The sequence below is a fragment of the Octopus sinensis genome, linkage group LG7 (assembly GCF_006345805.1).
Source record: "Octopus sinensis linkage group LG7, ASM634580v1, whole genome shotgun sequence".
In the NCBI taxonomy this organism is placed as follows: Eukaryota; Metazoa; Mollusca; class Cephalopoda; order Octopoda; family Octopodidae; genus Octopus; species Octopus sinensis.
Genome location: NC_043003.1, coordinates 21817923 through 21840575, shown reverse-complemented (window position 1 = coordinate 21840575; position 22653 = coordinate 21817923). Strand labels below are relative to the sequence as shown.

Sequence of the window (22653 nt, the reverse complement as noted above, 5' to 3'; positions counted from 1 at the left end):
TGGCCTCCGGATCTGTGAGCCTTACGAACGCCGCAGAGGATCCAATGTGAATTCTTTCGGCCTCCACCCTTTGTCATACCATTACAATGCTAGTCGCCTTCCACGCCATTCTGCCCTCAATGTGATCATAAAGACTGGCTTAGACCAGGAGTTCTCAACCATTTTTATTTTCATCTATGGACCCTTTTGGTTACAATTTTATTTCATTAGACCCATAGCTACTCGATATTTCAAAACTACTTTCATAGAAATATTTCAAAATTCCTATTTTGTGTAGGTTGAACTATGAAAAATGTTAGAGGAAAAAAAAAAAAAAAAAAAAAAGGCTGTTTCTTGCAATACATATCACTAAAATTTTTTCAGGGGCCTTAAAATGCTATTAGATTCTCAAAATCTTATATGGACACCAGTTGAGAACCACTGATCTAGACACTGTAGGCATCCCTTCCCAGCTCGAGCCAGCGGAGCTGGACATAGGGGACGGTAAAGGGCTAGACAGCATGACAATTTTTTCATTCCGCGGTGGTATGCCCCTCATACGGTCTGTCACATGCTACGACACCTTCTCCAGCGGCAACCAGGCCAAGATTCGCTGCTCGTCAAACCGCGAAATTGGCAGCTCTCTGACAGGTTTCAGGTCAAAATTACAGTAGTGAGACCTCCGGCCTTCTTGACCCCCCCCCCCGAACTCTATCCCTGCTCAGGGCCATCGGGGAAGATATGGCTATCCGCATGTGCAAGCCCTGTGAGTTGGGGTGACTGTTCCAATGCGTCTCCCTCGCTATCCTCCAGGGCAATGCTTTATCCATTTCGTCCGCCGGGCCCAAGAGGTTGACAAGTCTCTTTAGTTATAGCTGTTGTAATCATAGGTTTGTTGTTTGTTGAATCGGAGTTACAATTCTACTTAAGAAAAGAGTTCGTGGGGGAGAGTGTCTAGTGGTATTTAAATACCATGGCGTTCCTGTAGAATAGAGTCGGAAATTATCTAGTACGGCAAAAAGCGTAATTTCTTTAAGTGTGTGTTTTAAAAATTACAGATTACAATTCTGTATAGAAATCCAGGTGGTGGTTACCCCCATCCACCCACTTATTATTTTTTAAAATTCAGAATTCTGCTTTAAACATCAGAGATTATGAATCTTCAAAAATATTTGCAACTTTTAAAATCAAATCTGGAAAGAAAAAAAAAATTATACCTGAAAACATACGGAAAAGTGGTGGTAGCAAACCCCATCATCTATTCTATTTTTTCAGAATTGTAATTTGCGATGCTTAAAATATCCACATTGGTAAAAATGAGTTTTTTGGCGCAGTAGACAATTTCCGAGTTTTCTACTTGAACTACAAATACCAGTACTACTTAATTTCAGAGGTTCTTTAACGATACTGCTTAAATACTGATGTAATACTTAGATATAGGTGTTACGTACAATTTTAAATGTACGCTGTGTGGCCGTGTAACGACACCCTAACTAACCTTAACCCAAAAACTAACCCTCCCCTTCATTTCGTTACAAAGATGCATCGGGACCTCAGCATTTAAGCAGTGCTCAAATACCATAGAATTTTATTTTAAGTTTCTCATTAACTTTCAAAACACAACTTGTGTATAGTGTGTGAGTGCTATTTACATATTTATTCATTCTTTCATTCATTCATTCCGGTTACATTCAACAGATTATTCGAAAAGACATTCGATTTATAATAGTATTTTTTTTTTTTATAAACTTTTGACATCAACTCGTCTTTTATAATAAATTGGACACCAAATGGGAACCTTTAAGAAAAGTGGTAACTTCTCCATTTTTTATCCCATATTGGTATTCTGGGACTTCGTCGGAGAGTGGTTTCAATGTTAGTATCAGATCGAGTTTGCCTTATTAAAGATCGGATGGTCACGGCTAAAGCGATTTTTATTAATACTCTGCCCCATCAGAGTTGACATGATGCTAAACATAAGTGGGTGCGTGTGCGAAGGCTAAACTTCAGCCGAAAATCGAAACCGAATCGTAGATCTGCTCGCATAAGCCCAGCCTCAACAAATACATTGGGACCAGAGAGCATTAATATAACATTGGCACAAAGCCACGAATTTTGAGTGGAAGGGTACAGTCCATGAAATCGATCCTAGTGTAATAACTCTGCTAACTAGTTCTAAGCCCAAGTAAAGGAAGTGTATTCATTCAGGGACTAAGTTCTTTCCACGAATGTCTCTGTGGTTAAGGAATTCGCTTCGCAACTGGTTTTCAGGTCCGATACTATTGCGTAGCACCTTGAGAAAGTCTTTTCTGCCATAACCGCGAGTTGATCAAAGCACTAGGAGTAAAATTTGTTAAACGGAAGCTGTGTAGAAGCCTATCCCTTCTTTTAGGCGATAATGATCTGCACCCTGTTAAATAAGTTACATGGTCCTTGCGAAGTTTAAGGAAAACACTCCCCTTTCTCACAGTTCTGAACGCCCAGAAAAATTACCACGAGTACTATTCTTCCTACTGTGATACATAAAGAAAAACTAATATCTACAAAGCGATGAATATATAAAAAAGAGGTACGAGATGGTATGGCGTTCTTGCATTTCTCAAAACCAGCTGTTGGCGTAATGGACATCAACTGGGATTCGAAACCGGCTCACAGACTCAATGCTTTCTTTTAAGCTATAAAAATATTTTCTGAACGTGGTTTGAAATTTGGTAGTGATGATAAAAAAAAAATTAATGAGGTGGGTATGATTAAAATGCTTGAAAAACTGTTTGCGGGGATAAAAATAGTAATTTCGGTTGTTGAAAACTTGCAAAGAATCCGAAGTAATTTTTTGGAAAAAGAAACAAGAGGAGAGGAGTGAGTATGCGGCAAGCCACAGATTAAGTTACTTATTATTACTAATACCAATAAGTAATACATAAACATTACACAAATTTCTTCCTCCTTTTCAACAAATTTGTAAATCAGTCTTCTACTGTTAGAGTGGCCCTAACCCCTAGCCACTGGGTGTGCGTATTCTTTACCTACGCCCGACTTTTTATCCGAGTTCAGATTGTTCAGAAGCTCAACTTCGCCTCTCAACCTTCCTTTCGATAAAATAAAATGCCAATAGTCAAATACTGGAGTAGATGTAATCGAGTACATTCTCAAAAAATGTGAGGTTTGTGTTAAAGTTAGAAATTAATACAGCAAATATATATATATGCTGACATGCACAAAAGTTTACTAAATATTCTTCATAAAAATTATCCTATCCAGTTGCCCGCTATATTATCTGCGTTATAGTCATTGTCCGAACTTATAAATTGTCATAAACTTAACGAAGAATCTTTTATGTAGTTATTTGGCATACTTGTAATAGTAACCAAATCTTCTCAATTCACACACTGTCGTCTTAAAAGACCATGTAGACCTAGATCTGTCAAAGCTGGAATGCCTTCGTTCACAAATCCATTCAATTACGGTCGACCTGGGACGAAATAACAGCAACACCCACTAGCCATTAATCGTCCACGACATACGACTTTGACAACAACTACTCCGAATGAAATGTTTTTCATTCATTACAATTAATATTGATATAAGTTAATAAACTCACCGGGTAGCATTTTACGCATGCATCTTCTCCATAATCGAATAGTGTTTATATTCCGCGGCATTAGTTAATTTACATTCTTCTTAAAACTCACTTGAATAAAAGGAGGTTCAGTCAACTTATCAAGCGGATGTTATGACTAAACAAACAGGACCGGACACTATGTGTGTATATAAGTGAATGAGCTTATTTTCAAATCAGGGGAGGAAAAGGTGCAGTAAAGTAATTACAAGAACTGATTCGTGATTTTAATGGTACATGCCTGTATTTCAATAGCATGTGCGACAATTGTTTAAAATCTTCACATATAAACACATTTGGTAAGAGAGCCAGAATAAAAGAACTTGGGACTTTCACGCCTTTCCTAAAGATATTTCTATCAGAATAGCTTTGAGTGGAAATCGAAATTATACCGAAAATTCCGCTCACAGAGGTCTTTAACACTACTTTATTGCGCTCGCCAACAAATATAAAATGGAACGACAGCGTTTTTAAGAGACGCAAATACAGAAGCCTCTTTTTTTAAAAATTTATGATCTACTGAATACCATATTTACACTGGGAAATAATTAGATATTTTTTAAATATTATAAACCTTCAGGGACGAAATATGCGGGTTCTGTTTGGGAATAAAGGAATTTCAAACTTCTTGACTCACGGGACATACTGAAAAAGAAGCATACCAATGCGATTGGAAAATAACTTAATAATAGAAACCCTATGTATTTTTGTTTTTAATGCACAAATAATGGAGAATCTTTCACATTAGGTATGTAATATCCAAATATCCAAAACTGAATATACAGTGGTTAGGATGTTGCTCGCAAGATCGTGGTTTCGATTTCCTGACTCGGTAGTGCATTGTGTTCTTGAGCAAAACACTCCATTTCACGTTGCTCCAGTCCACTCAGTTGTAAAATTAAGTAACACCGCGACGGAATGGAGTTCCCGTTCAGGAGGCATGTTGACCTTCGCGCCTGGTCGGTGGGTTGGCATCATTCGAGATATACAATACGGGGAAGAGCGCTTTTTAACCAGTGATGTATAACAATATCCAATAGTCTGGCATCTCTCTATCCCTCGTATGCGTGTGCGTGTGTAGGTGTGTGTGTGTGTGTGTGAGTGAGTGTTTGACTCCCAGACAGAAGATAAATGAAAATATTGAAAACAACGAGTAATGACTTTTTCAAACCCTTCACTTTTTCAGTGGCCACCCTGTATATATGTGTTTATATATATATATATATATATATATATATATACACGCACAGAACAGCCACTGAAAAAGTGAAGGGTTTGAAGTCGTAACTTGTTCGTTTTCGATCTTTTTTATTTTCATTTTTTTTTAAATGCATGTTATAGAACATCTCTTGGAGATTAAAATGGCTATGTATGAGGTCCAGCAACGAATAAAACTCATTGAATTTTTCTATTCCAGTCAAAGATCAGTTATTCAAACTCAGAGAAAATACCGGCAACATTTTACTGTCAGAGTATCTCCTAGCGATAGCATGATTCGGAACCTAATCGCCCGGTTTGAAAGAACTGGATCAGTCGGCGATCTTCCGGGAAGAGGTCCTAAGCGCGGTGTGCGCACTGACGCAGTGGTGGAAGCTGTACGGCAGTGTCCTTGAGGATCCATCAGCCTCTACCCGGCGTCGCTCTGCTCAACTAGGCATCGCCAGAACATCGCTTCAGAAGATTCTGAAACTGGATAAGTAATTCTTGTGCACGTGTCGCATATGAAGTTATCTTCAATTAGCTTGCTTGCTGTTCCATAATACCTTTTATACGCCTGTTATTTACGCAGGGCACATCGCACGGAATTTACGCCTACTCCTTTTCTGCATATCGAGTAAGCTGTTTCACTAATGGTAGCCAGGTCCTGCCCTCGTTCCTACTTACTATAAACTTTAATCTTTGCTAAGTTAAAGGCCCTTCAATTCCAAGTTCTGCTCCCCATGTTTGGCATTTCCATTCCACCTCTTCTGCAGATTCAGCTGTAAGGTCTAGGTTATCAGCTGAGAGGAGATCCTAGGGAGAGCCTGTCTCAAACTCTTGTTATGGCTTGGAGGATTGTAGTAAATAGGATAGTGGTGAGGACGTAGCCTCGAAGGACCACTATTCGCTGAACTCATTGTTGGCTCTCACCTTACTGAGTGTACCTCTCTGTATAGATTGTACAGCCCTCACTAGCTATTCCTAAGGTTCCTTAGTGACTATCAGATCACAGATCGAGGGATTCAAAGGTCTTCTCTAGGTCAACGAATACTTAGTATAGAAGCTTACTCCACACTCACTATTTCTCGTTCTGTTGTGTTACTAGGAATATGGTATCCGTAAAGCCTATTCCTGACACAAGGACAATTTTCATCCTGCGCCTAACCAATTTTGTAATAACTCTTCCGGTAACTTTAATAACCTGGTGCAACATTTTGATATCACCGGCACATTTTCTTTACTGTTGTTGGGGATTACGATGTTGCTGTGCTTGTCATTGAGTATGACACCTTCCTGCAATACCTGATTGATTATTCGAATTACAAATCTGTATACCACATCACTAGGCTCTTTTAATCATCTCAACGATTATCCCCAAATAAACTAGCTGCTTTCCCTGTCTTTATATCTTTGATTGTTCTAACTACCATGCTACAATCAACATCGATGGCTGGTACCTCAGTTAGGTCTATTTAAAGAAGTTTGCTGTCACAATGGCACATACATTTCTCCCCAACAACGTCACTATTTTCTCTCGCACACTGTTAAACAATCAGGAACACATCATACCTCTGATCCTCACGTCGCAGAATATGTCCAAACTTCTTTAGGGTAAGTGGAGGCGCAATGGCCCAGTGGTTAGGGCAGCAGACTCGCAGTCGGAGGATCGCGGTTTCGATTCCCAGACCGGGTGTTGTGTGTGTTTATTGAGCGAAAACACCTAAAAGCTCCACGAAGCTCCGGCAGGGGTGGTGGCGACCCCTGTTGTACTCTTTCGCCACAACTTTCTCTCACTCTCTCTTCCTGTTTCTTGAGTAACGCTGCGATGGACTGGCATCCCGTCCAGCTGGGGGGAAACACATACGCCACAGAAACCGGGAAACTGGGCCCATGAGCCTGGCTAGGCTTGAAAAGGGCGACGTTTATCATTATCTTTAGGGTAAAAATTCAGGGAGGTATAATTTATACTAGTAACAAACATTAAATTGTTTTATGCTTTGTGCACGAAGTTCGATGCTATTTGGTAGTGATTCGTAGGCTTTGCATGAAGATTTGCGAAAACAAGAAAGAAATTAAACAAGCACACTTTGCTAGACATGTAATGTTAATGTGCAAGAACGTGGAAAGTATAAATAAGCTGAGAATAAAACAGGTCATAAAAAGAATAAGATATAGTGTGCAAGAGAGAAGACTATGCAGGTATGGGCATATGATGCGTGAGAAAGATAGCAACGGTATAAGGAATGTGAGCATACATCCATTTCCACTTTCTCCCCCGAACTCAGGTCACACAGTGGATAGAGTATGAAGAAGAAAGAGGTCCAGGAAGACTTAGTACGAAGTGATGAAGACTGATCACAAGATGATCTAGCTCACAAAGAAGATAACCCGTTGTTTAATGATATGTCGTGCTGGAGAAGATCCAACCGCCTGTGCAAGCTTGGTGAAACACGTTACAATATATTGGGGCTGGGATACGTATTGTAACTAAATCTGGGCATTTTACTCCCATTTTGTTCCGACTATTTCTCCATTTGCTGCCCTCTTGCCCCCCCCCTTTTTTTGAAACCCAATTGATACCCTCAAATTCTTCTATCGAATCCCTTCTTTACTCACTGCCGATTATTAATACAACAACCCATCACTTGTCCCTCACCTCTTACCAGCAAAACATGTAGCCGCCACTAATGTTTCCATCCCATCACGATGCCTGAGTAACGAGTAGCATCGGTATATTGGTATCCGATGTACCACCTCATCTACTCACTTGTACGATCTGCTGTCTTTCCATCTACCCCATCTAACTCTTACTGATATTCATCACTCGTTCTATCCCGAGTACACATCATCTAAGCTCTCCCTCACCAGCTTGCATTACCATCCATTTCCACTTTCTCCCCCACACTCAGGTCACACATTAGAACCAGTGATGTAGAGAATAAGGGAGCAAGGAGAGCAACCGCTCCCCACGAAATTGGCGCTTTTTCAACAATTTGAAAAAACACTTTAGCTACCTGTTTCAGTAGTTGTAAGTTTCATACATAACGATATCATTACTGAAACATGAAATTAATAGATGTAGAATACAATTACGTATTTTATAACTAATGAAATAACATAATATAAGAGAAATGAATTAAAAATTGTTTGGTGTCACGGAGCCTTTTTTTTTTTTTTCTGTTATTTGACTTATTGCGCAGCGTTGCCCGGTAAAGTACTCACGGAATTGTTTGCCAGTTTGTAGAATGGGAATTCATGGTACTTATGCATGTAAATGTATTTAACCTAAATTCTGGACTTATTTTATTGGAACTATCCAAACAGTAGTATTCAATTTGTATGAGTAGAAGCTTTTTTTTTTTAACAACTTTCATACTGAAAAATCACCTGTTACTTATGTTTTAAAGTGAAAGAGAGGAGAAAGTGAAAGATGTATGAACGTGTATATGAAATGGACGTGTGTGTTTGTGGGTGTGTGTGTGAGAGAGAAAGAGAGAGGGAGAGAGAGAGAGTACCACTTACACAAACATGAGAACACACGTTCACTCACTCTCTCTCTCTCACACACATGCACACGTACATAACAAAGATGTACGCAAATGTATTGATGTGAGCACGCATACATGACAACACACCCCTTCGCTCACACACACTCTCTCTCTCTTTCTCCCTCCCTCTCTCTCACACACACACGTCCATACATCATTCACTTTAAAACAAAGTGAATAAATAAAAATATTTTACGAAAATTAACAAACTCCGGATGATGAAATCACATTCAGTTAAAACTATTTCTCAATGATTAAAATATTGTGTACGTCAAAAAGTCGACTTTTTTTTTTCTTAGGGAGCGCGAAAACTACGTGTGTATATACGTTACAACGGACGTGTGTTTCTGTAAATAGACACAACATGACATTCATTATGTATGTGCTGACGTCACGGAAGCTATGTTTTTTCTTTTTTCGTCAGGAAATAACAAACAAAAATTCTGTTTAATCATTTAAATGGAGGTCCAAATGTCACAAAAATTTGTACTGCACTGCCGAAAATAAGTATAAAAATAAACATGCAAAATAAAAATTAAGATAAATTATACTATTTCTGAGATATTTCGGGTACACACAAATACCCCTAGAGTTTTAGTATTATTGAGATGTGCTCGCTCCCACTATCTTTAGAACCTGGCCATGCCTCTGATTAGCACCCTTCACCTCTCATACCACTGGCTATTTCTAAGATTCTCCATCATTCGCGCTTTCTTTTTACCTGTAAATGAGTGACCAGCATAAATGTCCCTTATTTTTATTACCGCCTACCTTGATCCTTTCTCTTCTCTACTCCACTAACACTGTCTCTTTCATTCCTACCATCACTCAAACCATCGTTTTCCCTCGCCATACTTCCGTTCCTGTCACTCTTTCCCGCTAGTTCGTCTTCTACAACCGCTCTCTCTTCAACTCACTCTTATAAGAAACACTGGACGGATACAACGTAGAGCAGTGAGAAACCAACTCTTCGTCTTGCTGAGTACAAGGCAACTTCACTAGTGCTGGTGCCACGATAAAATGCACCCTAGACACTCTGTAAAGTGGTTTGCGTAAGGAAGGGTAACTGGTCGGAGAAATCATACCAAAAGAAAGCAATACGAGCGAGCCATGATCACACCTAGTTTAGTAACTCCGAAGAAGAACTGACTTCAACTCTAACAACGCGTGCAAGCCATGCAACCATGAATGCAAATGATAACCTACACACACACTCATATTTAGAAGGTTGTTTGTTATGACCGGTCAGAGTGATCATTGGTCGCGCACCTACAAAGCGCTTAGCCGTATAGGCGACTCGTCAGGCTCAAATAACCAGAGGAACGTAACTTCTGTGACACTAAGCGCTTTGTAGGTACGAGACCAATGGTCACTCGCTGACCAGCCATAAACAACCTTTCAAATATATTACCGCTCTAATGTTTTACAGTGTGCGTCTTTTTCGAATATGTGAACGACTGACGATATATATATAATATGATGTAATGAGAGAGAGAGAGAGAAATAATGAGTACGGATGAGAATTATGCGACGAATTCCATTTTTTTAATTCTTCGCTCTGACCTACAGCAATCCGCTTCTACGTTTGAAGAAATAACCAACAAACAAACAAAAAAAGTGTTCATCGAAGGGAGATAAGACAGAGGAACTGAATAAAGGAAGATAACTAATTGTCTCCCGGCCTGTTGTCATTTAACTTCAATTAAATGAATTTTGAATAAAATTCTCTATTAAAATATCCATATAATAACAAAGCCATAATTCAACCTAAAACAAAAGTTTTCTTGTTTACTTTTAATAAGGGGATAAAGAGAAAAGGAAGTACGTTGTAAAAGTTTTTTTTTAAATATATTACATAGGTGTAACATGACAACGTTATAAATGTTACCCCTACCTGTTTAACCCTACTTTTCACCCATTATCAACAGCTTAAAGACAATATTGTCGTGGCCATCCCATCTTTATTGAGACATTATTTATGTAGTATCTTATCATTTATGGTGTCATTCCTTTCCTAATGTAAATTGAGAGAGACTTGACTGCTATTTTCCTATCAGTCGAGGGCAGTGGTACTCAACCGGGGTTCATGTAACCTTTGGGAGTCCATATAAGATTTTGTTGTTAAAGTTTATGTGCCCCAAATTGGTTAAACTTCTACAATACACAAAATATTTTAACAATTTTTAAAAATATAATTCCTAATAATATTTAGTTATAAAAAATATTATGGAGCTTTTTTAAAACATCGAATAGCTACGGAGGCCCAGTAACGTAAACTAAGAATCAAAGGGGTCCACAGGCAAAAAATGCTTAAGAACCACTACCCTTGGGGTTCGTAGGCACAAATTGCGGGATATTTAATACGACGAATACCAGACATTCACGACGCTAAGTGAAACGAAATGCTGCCAGAATCGAAAGAGATCGCTGAGTTCTTTCTTCTATAATGATTACGTAAACCCAAGTACGTGTATCTGCATGTGTCAGACATTATGAATTTATTGTAATTTGTATGGTTGTGATTTGTCGTTTAGCAACAGATCAACCCTGATCATACAGACCTATAGATCAAGGCATAGATTCTAACCATGACCATCCCGTCCTGTTTAGGGGTATCGCATAGCGAGGGGTGTATAATACAAAGTAAGCCCACCCTTCTTGAAACGGTACGGTATCCTTTAAAGATGTGACTTAATTTTAGCAGGTCATCACAGACTCCTCGCCAGTCGGGGTTTGGATTTACTATTGCTGTTTAGCCCTATACCAGCCCTGATCGAGTAGACAAGTAATCAAAGACATTCCAGCCATGACCATCTTAACTTTTTTTCTTTTTGTGTATACGGATTATAACTTCATTGTCTAATGTGACTTTCCTGTTTTTAAGACACTAGTATGACCTGAAGGATATATGGCTGCTATCTCTAGCATGTTGGGCAATCACGTACAAGTTATTCATTGTGTTGTTTTGGTGTTGTTACTTTCATCAATTAAAAACAATAATATAAGCAATAAATATCATACAGTGGAAAATGACCGACTTTTTCCCTTCTTTTTTCCTTACAATATGCTTCCTAAGTTAATTTTAAATACGTAAAAACTTTTGAAGTACCACAATGAGAGAATAACAGGTTAAAGGAAGGAGAGAAAAAAAGAAGGCAACTTACAAAATATTCAGAAGTCGAAGGGGTCGATTGAAAATTCAAAACTTGTACATCCATGGTTTTTAGTACGAGACGATCATCTGTCGACCATGTTTCGTTAAAACCACTTCGTTACTATCATTGTCAATTATGTATCATTTTATATTTGAATTACAGGAACTTGTCAGTTTGTTTATGTTGTCTGTGTATTTTCCACTTTGATTTCCTTATTTCTCCCTTTCTCTCTTCTTACTTTCTTTCTCTTACTCTTTCTCCCTCTCCCTGTCTCTGTCTAGACACAAGCTGAGTATTGTTATGTATTTATTTATTCATTTATTTATTTATTGTTTGAATCGGTGCTTTATTCCTTGTCACTGTTTATTCCTTGTTGGCGAAATAACACGTGAGAATAATAGATTGAAAGATATAAAAGAAAAATATAATAGATAGAAATATGTATATAACACACATATAACACGCACGCATATATTTATATATATTCTTTTTTTTTTATCTTTTACTCTTTTACTTGTTTCAGTCATTTGACTGTGGCCATGCTGGAGCACCACCTTTAATCGAGCAACTCGACCCCAGGACTTTATTCTTTTTGTAAGCCCAGTACTTATTCTATCGGTCTCTTTTGCTGAACCGCTAATTAACGGGGACATAAACACACCAGCATCGGTTGTCAAGCAATGCTAGGGGGACAAATACAGACACACAAACACACACATATGGCGAAGTTTCGCATGTCGTAGCACAGATTTCCGTCGATTTCCGTAAAAAACTTTTATTTTTTTACATAAGTAATGAGAGCGAAAGAGACTAAGAGGAAGCGATTTCATGACGAGAAGGTTTCTCTTTGAAATCGGCCTGTGTGTGTTTGATGGGGTGTGGGAGACAGACAGTATGTTGTGTAAGTGAAGTGCTTCTGTTAGTGTGTGCGAAGAGACAGAGAGAGTAATGTGTGAAAGAGAGAGATAACTGATTTTTTACTCGGTGTATGTGTATATGTATGTATGCATGTGTGTGTGTGTGTATGTATCTATGTATGTGTGTGTGTGTAAGTATGTGTGTGTGTAAGTATGTGTGTGTGTATGTATGGCCGATTCATCGTAATTTTTTACTCGGTGTATGTGTATATGTATGTCTGCATGTATGTGTGTGTGTGTATGTTATGTATCTATGTATGTGTGTATGTGTATGTATGTATGTATGGTCGATTCAGTGTAATTTTTTACTCGGTGTATGTGTATATGTATGTCTGCATGTGTGTGTGTGTGTGTATGTATCTATGTGTGTGTGTGTGTGTGTGTGTAAGTATGTGTGTGTGTATGTATGTATGTATGTATGTGTGTGTGTGTATGTATCTATGTATGTGTGTGTGTGTATGTATGTATGTATGGCCGATTCATAGTAATTTTTTACTCGGTGTATGTGTATATGTATGTCTGTCTCTTCACACACACTAACAGAAGCACTTCACTTACACAACATACTGTCTGTCTCCCACACCCCATCAAACACACACAGGCCGACTTCAAAGTGAAACCTTCTCGTCGTAAAATCGCTTCCTCTTAGTCTCTTTCGCTCTCATTACTTATGTAAAAAAATAAAAGTTTTTTACGGAAATCGACGGAAATCTGTGCTACTACAACCGAAACTATGCCCACACATATATATATATATATACATATATACGACGGGCTTCTTTCAGTTTCCGTCTACCGAATCCACTCACAAGGCATTGGTCGGCCCGGGGCTATAGCAGAAGACACTTGCCCAAGATGCCACGCAGTGGGACTGAACCCGGAACCATGTGGTTGGTTAGCAAGCTACTTACCACACAGCCACTCCTGCGCCTATATATAATTTTATTTTTTTACTTGTTTCAGTTATTTTGACCGCGGCCATGCAGGAGCACTGCTTTAAACAGTATTTAGTCGAAGCAATCAACCCCAGGACTTATTCTTTGCAAGTTACGTAAGGGGTCGTAAACACACCAAACACAGACACAAAGACACTCATAAATATGTTGGCACTCCGTCGGTTACGACGACGTGGGTTCCAGTTGATCCGATCAACGGAACAGCCTGCTTGTGAAATTAACGTGCAAGTGGCTGAGCACTCCACAGACACGTATACCCTTAACGTTGTTCTCGGGGAGATTCAGCATGACACAGAGTGACAAGGCTGGCCCCTTGAAATACAGGTGCTACAGAAACAGGAAGAAAGAGTGAGAGAAAGTTGTGGTGAAAAAGTACAGCAGGGTTCGCCACCATTCCCTGCCGGAGCCTCGTGGATCTTTAGATGTTTTCGCTCAATAAACACTCACAACGCATGGTCTGGGAATCGAAACCGCGCTCCTACGACCGCAAGTCTGCTGCCCTAACCACTGGGCCATTGCGCCTCCAGTACTCATAAATATATACATATAATATATATATATGCCGGACTTCTTTCAGTTTCCGTCTACCAAATCCAATCACAAGGTTTTGATCGGCCCGAGGCTATAGTAGAAGATGCTTGTTCAAGATGCTACGCAGTGGGATTGAACCCGGAGCCATATAGTTGAGAAGCAGGCTTCTTACCACATTCCCATGCCAACTTCTATGGTACATACATATATATGTATGCGTGTGTGTGTGTGTATCTATGTAAAAAATTTTCAGGATTCAAACGAATCAGGTACTTAAATATAAAAGCTCCAAGGTCGGGTTGGTGGTATCGCTCTTGTATACAAACAATATTTGAAGACAATATGTATGTATGTATGTATGTATGTATGTATGTATGTATCTATCTATCTATCTATCTATCTATCTATCATCTCTCTCTCTCTCTCTCTATATATATATATATATAGAGAGAGAGAGAGAGAGAGAGATAAAAGACACCGATAGAGTAAGTACTAGGCTTACAAAGAATAAGTCCAGGGATTGATTTCTTCAACTAACACCCTTTAAGGTGGTGTTCCAGCATGGCCACAGACAAATGACTGAAACAAGTAAAAGAATAATCGAAATCAAATTCGATGACTGGCATCCGTGCTAGTGGAGCATTAAGAGTACCATATGAGTATGATTGTTGCCAGAGCAACAAGCCGGCCTCCGTGCTGATGGCACGTTAAAAACACCATTCGAGCATGATCGTTACCTGCATTGCCTTACTAGCACTTGTGCTGGTGGCACGTGAAAAAACATTCGAACGAGGTCGTTGCCAGTGCCGCTGGACTGGCTCCTGTGCAGGTGGCACATAAAAAGCACCATTTGAGTGTGGCCGTTGCCAGTACCTCATGACTGGCCCTCGTGCTGGTGGCACGTAGAAGCACCCACTACACTCTCGGAGTGGTTGGCATTAAGAAGGGCTGTAGAAACTCTGCCAGATCAGATTGGAGTCTGGTGCAGCCATCTGGTTCGCCAGACCTCAGTCAAACCGTCCAACCCATGCTAGCATGGAAAGTGGACATTAAACGATGATGATGATGATGATGATATATATAAAATGATCACCATCATTTAACATCTATTTTCCATGCTGGTTTGGGTTAGACAATTTGACTGGAGATGGTAACCCAGAGAGCTGCACCAGGCTCCAGTCTGTTTTAGCTTGGTTTCCATGGCTGGATGCCCTTTCTAACCCCAGCTGAACCACAGAGTATATTGGATGCCTTTTATGTGTCAGTGGCACAGGTGCCAGTCACACATCACCAGCATTAGCTACAACCACAATTTCACTTATCTTGACGTGTCTTAAGCACAACAATTCGCCAGTTACTTGTCATAACCTGCACGAGTCTCAACATCTAAAGATCACATTTCATTACCTCATCCCATATCTTCCTGGGACTACCTCTTCCTCAGGTTACTTCCACAATTAGAGGTCGGCACATGCTTCTACAGCTATATGTTATGTATGTATGAGTTTGGTGATGCAAACAGAAAAACAGAACTTGCAACATGAATATATATTTATATTTTGTTATTATTAACAAGCAGCAAAGTTTGATAAGTGTCAATACATGAAACTCTCAGCCCTTGAGTCACTCTGTAACTTCTGCCGATTAATGATAATAATAATAATCTTTTCTACTCTAACCACAAGGCCTGAAATTTTGGTGGAGGAGGCCATTTCATTAGATTGACCCCAGTATACAACTGGTACTTAATTTATTGACCCTAAAAGGATGAAAGGCTAAGTTGACTTCAGTGGAATTTGAATTTGAAAGTAAAGACAGATAAAATACTACAGCTGAGCATTTCACCCAGCATGCTAACGTTTGTGCCAGCTCACTGCTTTAATAATAATAATAATAATAATAATAATAATAATAATGTAAAGGGGTAAAAAGAGATAGGGAGAGAAATAGACACAGAAATACCTAGATAGTGAAGAAAGGGAGAGATATAGAGATTTAGAAGGAACTATCTAGGTAGGTATGTTGGTTGGTAGGTAGGCAGGCAGGCAGGCAAGCAGGCAGGCAGAAAGAAAGATACAGAGAGGTAAATGTAAATATGTAAACTGGTAATAATGTTTTGAGATGGTAAAAAACAGCTGGCATCACTGAAAGTAATAGTTGCCTATCCATTTTAGCAACAGCTGAAAAATCACATATTTGTTGTACATATGACATGCAATAGCAAGTCGTATACAATGAAAGCTGCTTATTGTGATCGTTTTTTGTTTTTTATTTTTTGAGAAAGCAACTTTCAGATAACCATAACAAACTGATAACATTAAACGGAATATTTCACAATTTAATGGTAGAGTTTTGGACTGACTAATTTTGATGGTAATTATTTGATGACGTAATCATAATAAGCAGCTGCCACATACTATGTGTAACATACATTTACTGTCATCCTTTTCCAATCTTCTGTGAAAAACAAGTGGGGACTGGCAACAGGAAAGGCATCAGGTCATAGAAAACTAGCTGTAATAAACCCCATCATATACATATGATGATGATATATATATATATATATATACACATATATGTGTGTGTAAGAGTGGCTGTGTGGTAAGTAGCTTGCTTACGAACCACATGGTTCCAGGTTCAGTCCCACTGCGTGGCACCTTGGGCAAGTGTCTTCTACTATAGCCTCGGGCCGACCAAAGCCTTGTGATTACCAGCATTGCCTTTCTGGCACTTGTGCCGGTATCACATAAAAAAAACATTCGAGCGAGGTCGTTGCCAGTACCACCTGACTGGCCCCATGCCGGTGGCACGTAAAAGCACCCACTACACTCTTGGAGTGATTGGCATTAGGAAGAGCATCAAGCTGTAGAAACTCTGCCAGATCAAGATTGGGGCCTGGTGCAGCCATCTGGTTCGCCGGTCCTCAGTCAAATCGTCCAACCCATGCTAGCATGGAAAGCGGAAGTTAAATGATGATGATGATATATATGTATGTATATATGTTTTTTTTTCTGCAGCATCAATAATGCTTCTCCTACAAGGCTCACAACAATGCCCCAAACACTTTCATATACAATGCTTCCTCATTCCCTCCTTCCAGTAGAGGTAATAATCTTAACAACACTAACATGTCCAAATGACGGTAGGTTATAAGCAATAACAACTATTATGACACCTCTTACCAAACATTCACGGGATCCTTCTTTTCAGGTACTGAATAACATCTCTCCTTCCTGTGTTACCTCCAATATCACTTTCCTAGTGTTCAGAGTTGGCACTCTAAATGTAGGCACATTGAAAGGTAGGTCTAGTGAGATTGTAGAGATGCTTGAACAGAGACATGTTGATATATGTTGTGTGCAAGAGGTAAGATGGAGAAGAGCTTCAACCAGAGTCCTCACAGGCAAAGCACTTAAGTATAAACTCTTCTGGGATGGTAATAGTGATGGAATAGGGGTGTGGGCATACTTCTTGCAGAGAAATAGGTGGATAAGGTCGTAGAGGTAGTGAGGGTGTACTTAAACTCAGGCTAGTCTTGCAGAATAGTAGAGCTACAATCATCTCCACTTATGCCCCACAAGCGGGCCTACCAAATGAACAGAAGGATCACTTTTATGATATTCTTCTGCAGGCTACCTTAAGAGTGAGTGATAATGATCTCATCTTTGTGGCTGGAGATTTTAATGGGCATGTCGGACAGCAATCTGGTATCTTCCACGGTGTACATAGGGGCTAAGGAGTTGGTACCAGAAATGAAGAGGGAACTAGGCTCCTGGAGTTCTGTGATGCAAATAACCTATTGATCTGCAACACCAACTTCAGGGAGCCAGCTAGCCACCTGATAACCTATCAATCATGTGACTCCGTTAGCCTTATGGAGGAAATGACAATGGACAGAGATGTCCGGCATATGAGGTTCTTGAAAAAGACCCAACCACATCAGCGAAACTGAGTTCTAGAAGTGTGCTGTTTGTTCCATCCACACATAACAAGAAAACCTTTCACACACCCAACCCCAACAAACCAAACTACATCTCTTCCTCACATTTCCTTATTCATGCTTATCTCTCACTCCCCAATCCTATCCTCATGGCACTGCTCACTGTATCATTGCTATCCAGTATATATCCACCCCACTCTATATACACAGGTTTCAACCACTCACTGCATTCCCCACCCCCACTCTCTACTCACACTTCTTTGGCAATACCCTGTCACTTATATTATGACCGCCATGCCTCAAGGGTATGTCCTGGCACTTGCCACCATCTACCTCTCTCTACTTTTACTCTACTATCCCATTTATATTCTGATCACTGACCCTTGTGAGTATGCCCAGCATTTCACCACCATCTCTCTCCTGGTTTCTCTTGCACTCTTGCTCTCTCTCTCTCTCTCTCTCTCTCTCTCTCTCTCTCCTCTCTCTCTCTCTCTCTCCCTCTCTCTCTCTCTCCCTCTCCCTCTCTCTCCCCTTTTCCTGCTCATCCCTCAGGCTGGGTAACCACATATCTCCTTCACAGCAACACACCTGTTTTTGTGGACTGAGAGGCTGGTTTATTAGAGACCCCCTCCACAACGTCCATTCTCTTTTTTTTTATTGGACCAGGAGGAGGTAGTGAGGTTATAGAGCCTTGCTTCAGTTGAGAATAAACATGATAATTTTCTCTCTCTCTCTCTCTCCTCTCTCTCTCTCTCTCTCTCTCTTTCCTTTTCCTGTTCATCCCTTAGGCTAGATAACCATGTATCTCCTTCACAGCAGTACACCTGTTTCTGTTCTCATTCTTGATCACTCCCTCTCTCTCTGGTTGGGTAATCATATACCTCCTCTACAATAAGACACCTGTTTCTGTCTTGTCTCTCTCACTATAACCTTTCATCATCTGATGCAAGATCACCTCCTCCATCTGTCTCCTCCCCTCTCAAAGGATCTTACTCGGTGACCCTGTCAGTGCTGATGCTAGCTAAAAAGCATCCAGTTCACACTGTAAAGTGGTTGGCATTTGGAAGGGCATCCAGCTGTAAAAACATGCCAAAACTGATCTCACCTGTGCCAAGCACTCAGTCCACTCTGCTGGGTGGCTGGTGTTAGGAAGAGCATCCAGCTGAAAAACCTTGCCAAAACAGATACAGAAGTCTAGTGCAGTCTTCTGTCTGGCCAGCTCCTGTCAAACTGTCCAACCCATGCCAGCATGGAAAGTGGACATTAAATGATGATGATGATGATGATGATGATGATGATGATGATGATATATATATATATATTAGTTTCATTTCTCTTACTTTCACTATGTATTTACATACATGTTTCTATATGTGTGTGTGTGTGTGTGTGTGTGTGTGTGTGTGTGTGTGTGTGTGTATTATATTATAAAGTCCTGGCATAGCCATGTGGTTAAGAATTTCACTTCACTACAACATGATTCTGGGTTCAATTTTGCTAAAAGACCTCTTTAAAAAATTATCTTTTTCTATGGCCTTGGATTGTTCAATGCTTTACAAGTGGAATTTAGCTGGCAGAAACCATAATCCAGGGGGATAAACCAGTCCCTGAAAGAAGGCAATGGAAAACCACCTCTATAATCTGCCAAGTAAGCTCTGTGACTGTCTGACAGGTACCAGGAGTCAACCATGAGAAAGTGGGGGTAAATCAGCAGTTTAGGCCTGCTTCACAGGGTAAATTTTACTATGTACCCAGATTCAGTTATTGCCAATAGAAAGTCATATATCAAGATATATGGTAAGTCTCTCAAGAAAGAATGTATTTATGCATACTTGTGTGTTTGTGTGTTTGTGTGCATGTGAGCATGTTTGTGTCTAATTGCGTGTGTGTGTGTGTGTGTGTGTGTGTGTGTGCGTGTGTGTGTGTGTGCGTGTGTGTGTGTGTGTGTGTGTGTGCGTCTGTGTATGTGTAACTCAACAACAGGGAAAGAAGTTACTAAAAGAGAGGATGAGAAGAGACACAGTTATTGTGTGTGTGTGTTTGTGTGCGTGTGTGTGTGTGTGTGTGTGTTGTGTGTGTGTGTGTGTGTGTGTGTGTGCGTGCGTGCACACACACATGTGTACCACTACATTACCACAGATCAATGATTAAACCAGTTAAAGAAAACACACACTATGAGAAATATCAATTATATGACATACCTCTGTGTAATAGTAAAGTTCACAGCAAGGAAATCTATATTCCAAAAATAATTTAATATGTCAACAAAATCTCATGACTAATGTACTTTTAAACACACATTCGTCTATGGCCTAAAATCACTTCCAGTTCTTTTCTAGGCCCTTTAACCCTCAAAGCAGAAGAATTTTACTCTGTATCATATCAACACAGAAAGATTACTTCTCTCCATTGATAGGAGAAAGACAATAGAAAATAATGTGGCTGTACATAAAAAAACAAATATATACATAGGTGCACGCAAACTCATACAAACACATAGACTTGTAAATAAATTAACCCTTTAGCATTCAAAGCGGCCATATCTGGCCCAAAATGTTCTACCTGTTTTATTTTACTCTTTACTCTTTACTCTTACTTGTTTCAGTCAGGTGACTGTAGCCATGCTGGAGCACCGCCTTTAGTCGAGCAAATCGACCCCAGGACTTATTCTATTGGTCCCTTTTGCCGAACTGTTAAGTTATGGGGATGTAAACACATCAGCATTGGTTGTCAAGCGATGTTGGGGAGACAAACAGAGACACACAAACATACACACACACACACACACACACACACACACACACACACCACACACACACACACACACATATATATATATATATATATATATATCAATATAAGGGTAGCAAAAAAATTCAAGAAAAATTCAAGAAAAATTTTCTGCAACCAGCAGTCAAGTGAGAAAATAGAAATAGTCACAGACTATATAATATATTCAACAATAGTATTAAGGAATGACCCTGACAGGTCGTTCAACTCACTTGAAAAGAGCAGCTAAACTCAAACCGCAAAAATAGTAGTAATTCTGAAACTAAAGGAGAAATAAAAACATTTATCCCCTTCAACTTTGTACCCTGCAAGGTTTCAACATTTTTACGTAATCGAATTTAATTAAATTAAATTAAATCCGTTTACTTAAAAAATAATAATATAATAATAATAATTGTGTACAGTGCTCAGGTGCACTACAACTCATCTAAAGTGTATATATAATCAGGTGTAGTTTCGGCGGATTTCGGAAAGCATGAGGGCCTTAAAAGATGCAGTGTCATGGCAGTCAACAACTGACGCAGGCAGTTTATTCCATGCTTCAGCAACTCTGAGCGTGAAAAAATGTTTCCGAAAGTCATGGGAGCTGTATTGTTTTCTGACTTTGTAGGCATGTCCACGTGTGTTAGACACATGGAGATCAAAAAGGTGTTCAGTGTTGTTGTTGGTGAGGTGGTTGATAACTTTGTGGGTGTTTACCAAGTCCGTCGCCAAACGCCGGAGCTTCAGTGAATCCATGCCCAGTGAATCCATACGATTGGCTTGTCTCATCAGCAAAGTCGCCAAAGAAAAGGAGAACATATACCCACGTTTCAGAATTACTACTATTTTTGCGGTTTGAGTTTAGCTGCTCTTTTCAAGTGAGTTGAACGACCTGTCAGGGTCATTCCTTAATACTACTGTTGAATATATTATATAGTCTGTGACTATTTCTATTTTCTCACTTGACCGCTGGTTGCAGAAAATTTTTCTTGAATTTTTTTGCTACCCTTATATTGATTAATTAATGATTTTCTGACTAATTCTGAAATTGTATCAGTAGTTTATATTTGCTGCTGAGTAGTTGGCGCGGTTACGGTGGATTTCGAAAATTTAGGATATATAAACTCGAGGCTTCAGTGGTGCTGCCTCGTGGGTATATGTTCTCCTTTTCTTTGGCGACTTTGCTGATGAGACAAGCCAATCGTAAACGGATTTAATTTAATTTAATTAAATTCGATTACGTAAAAATGTTGAAACCTTGCAGGGTACAAAGTTGAAGGGGATAAATGTTTTTATTTCTCCTTTAGTTTCAGAATTACTACTATTTTTGCGGTTTGAGTTTAGCTGCTCTTTTCAAGTGAGTTGAACGACCTGTCAGGGTCATTCCTTAATACTATTGTTGAATATATATATATATATATATATATATATATATATATATATATAATATATATATATATATATATATATATATATATATATATATATATGTATATATATACATATACATATATATATGACGGGCTTCTTTCAGTTTCCATCTACCAAATCCACTCACAAGGCTTTGGTCGGCCTGAGGCTATAGTAGAAGACACTTGCCCAAGGTACCACACAGTGGGACTGAACCAGGAACCAGGTAGTTTGTAAGCAAGCTACTTACCACACAGCCACTATTACGCCTATGTTCACACTGGCTAGATCTGGCCTTTCACAACTACCTGACAATGCCATTCAAATCATAAATAATCACAACTTAGAAATCTCAAATATATAAGACGAGCAAAACGCCCCCCCTCCCCGTCCAATGGACGGTGCTGAGTTGTCAAACATTTAGACCAAATTTTCTCAAAACAACTTGTCCGACCGTCCCATAGGCCTCCCCTTTGAGAAACACTGATTTAACTTAAATTTGAGACACCAGCAAAAGAAGAAATAAAGATAAACTTTCTCACGTATTAGTTGTATCAATCGCAACAGCCAATGTACACGCGCGTACAAATGCACGTTACCACGGCTTTATCGATCGCATTCTCACC

General features: G+C 39.4%; 1 protein-coding gene across 5 annotated transcripts in view; it reads right to left on the bottom strand.

Moving 5' to 3' along the window:
* Positions 1-22653, bottom strand: part of LOC115213883 (mucolipin-3) — a 112683-nt gene that overhangs the window by 68383 nt on the left and 21647 nt on the right. Inside the window, exon 1 of one of the 5 annotated variants that reach the window (XM_036504628.1) lies at positions 11511-11817. The exons of 3 other annotated variants lie outside the window; for them this stretch is intronic. Coding sequence is in view for 1 of the 2 variants with exons in the window: in XM_029782839.2 (XP_029638699.1) it covers positions 3581-3641 (61 nt within the window). In the remaining variant the exon portion in view is untranslated. Of the gene's footprint in view, positions 1-3580; positions 3722-11510; positions 11818-22653 lie in introns of those variants that run through there. One more of the 5 variants, XM_029782839.2, reaches the window with a different exon arrangement.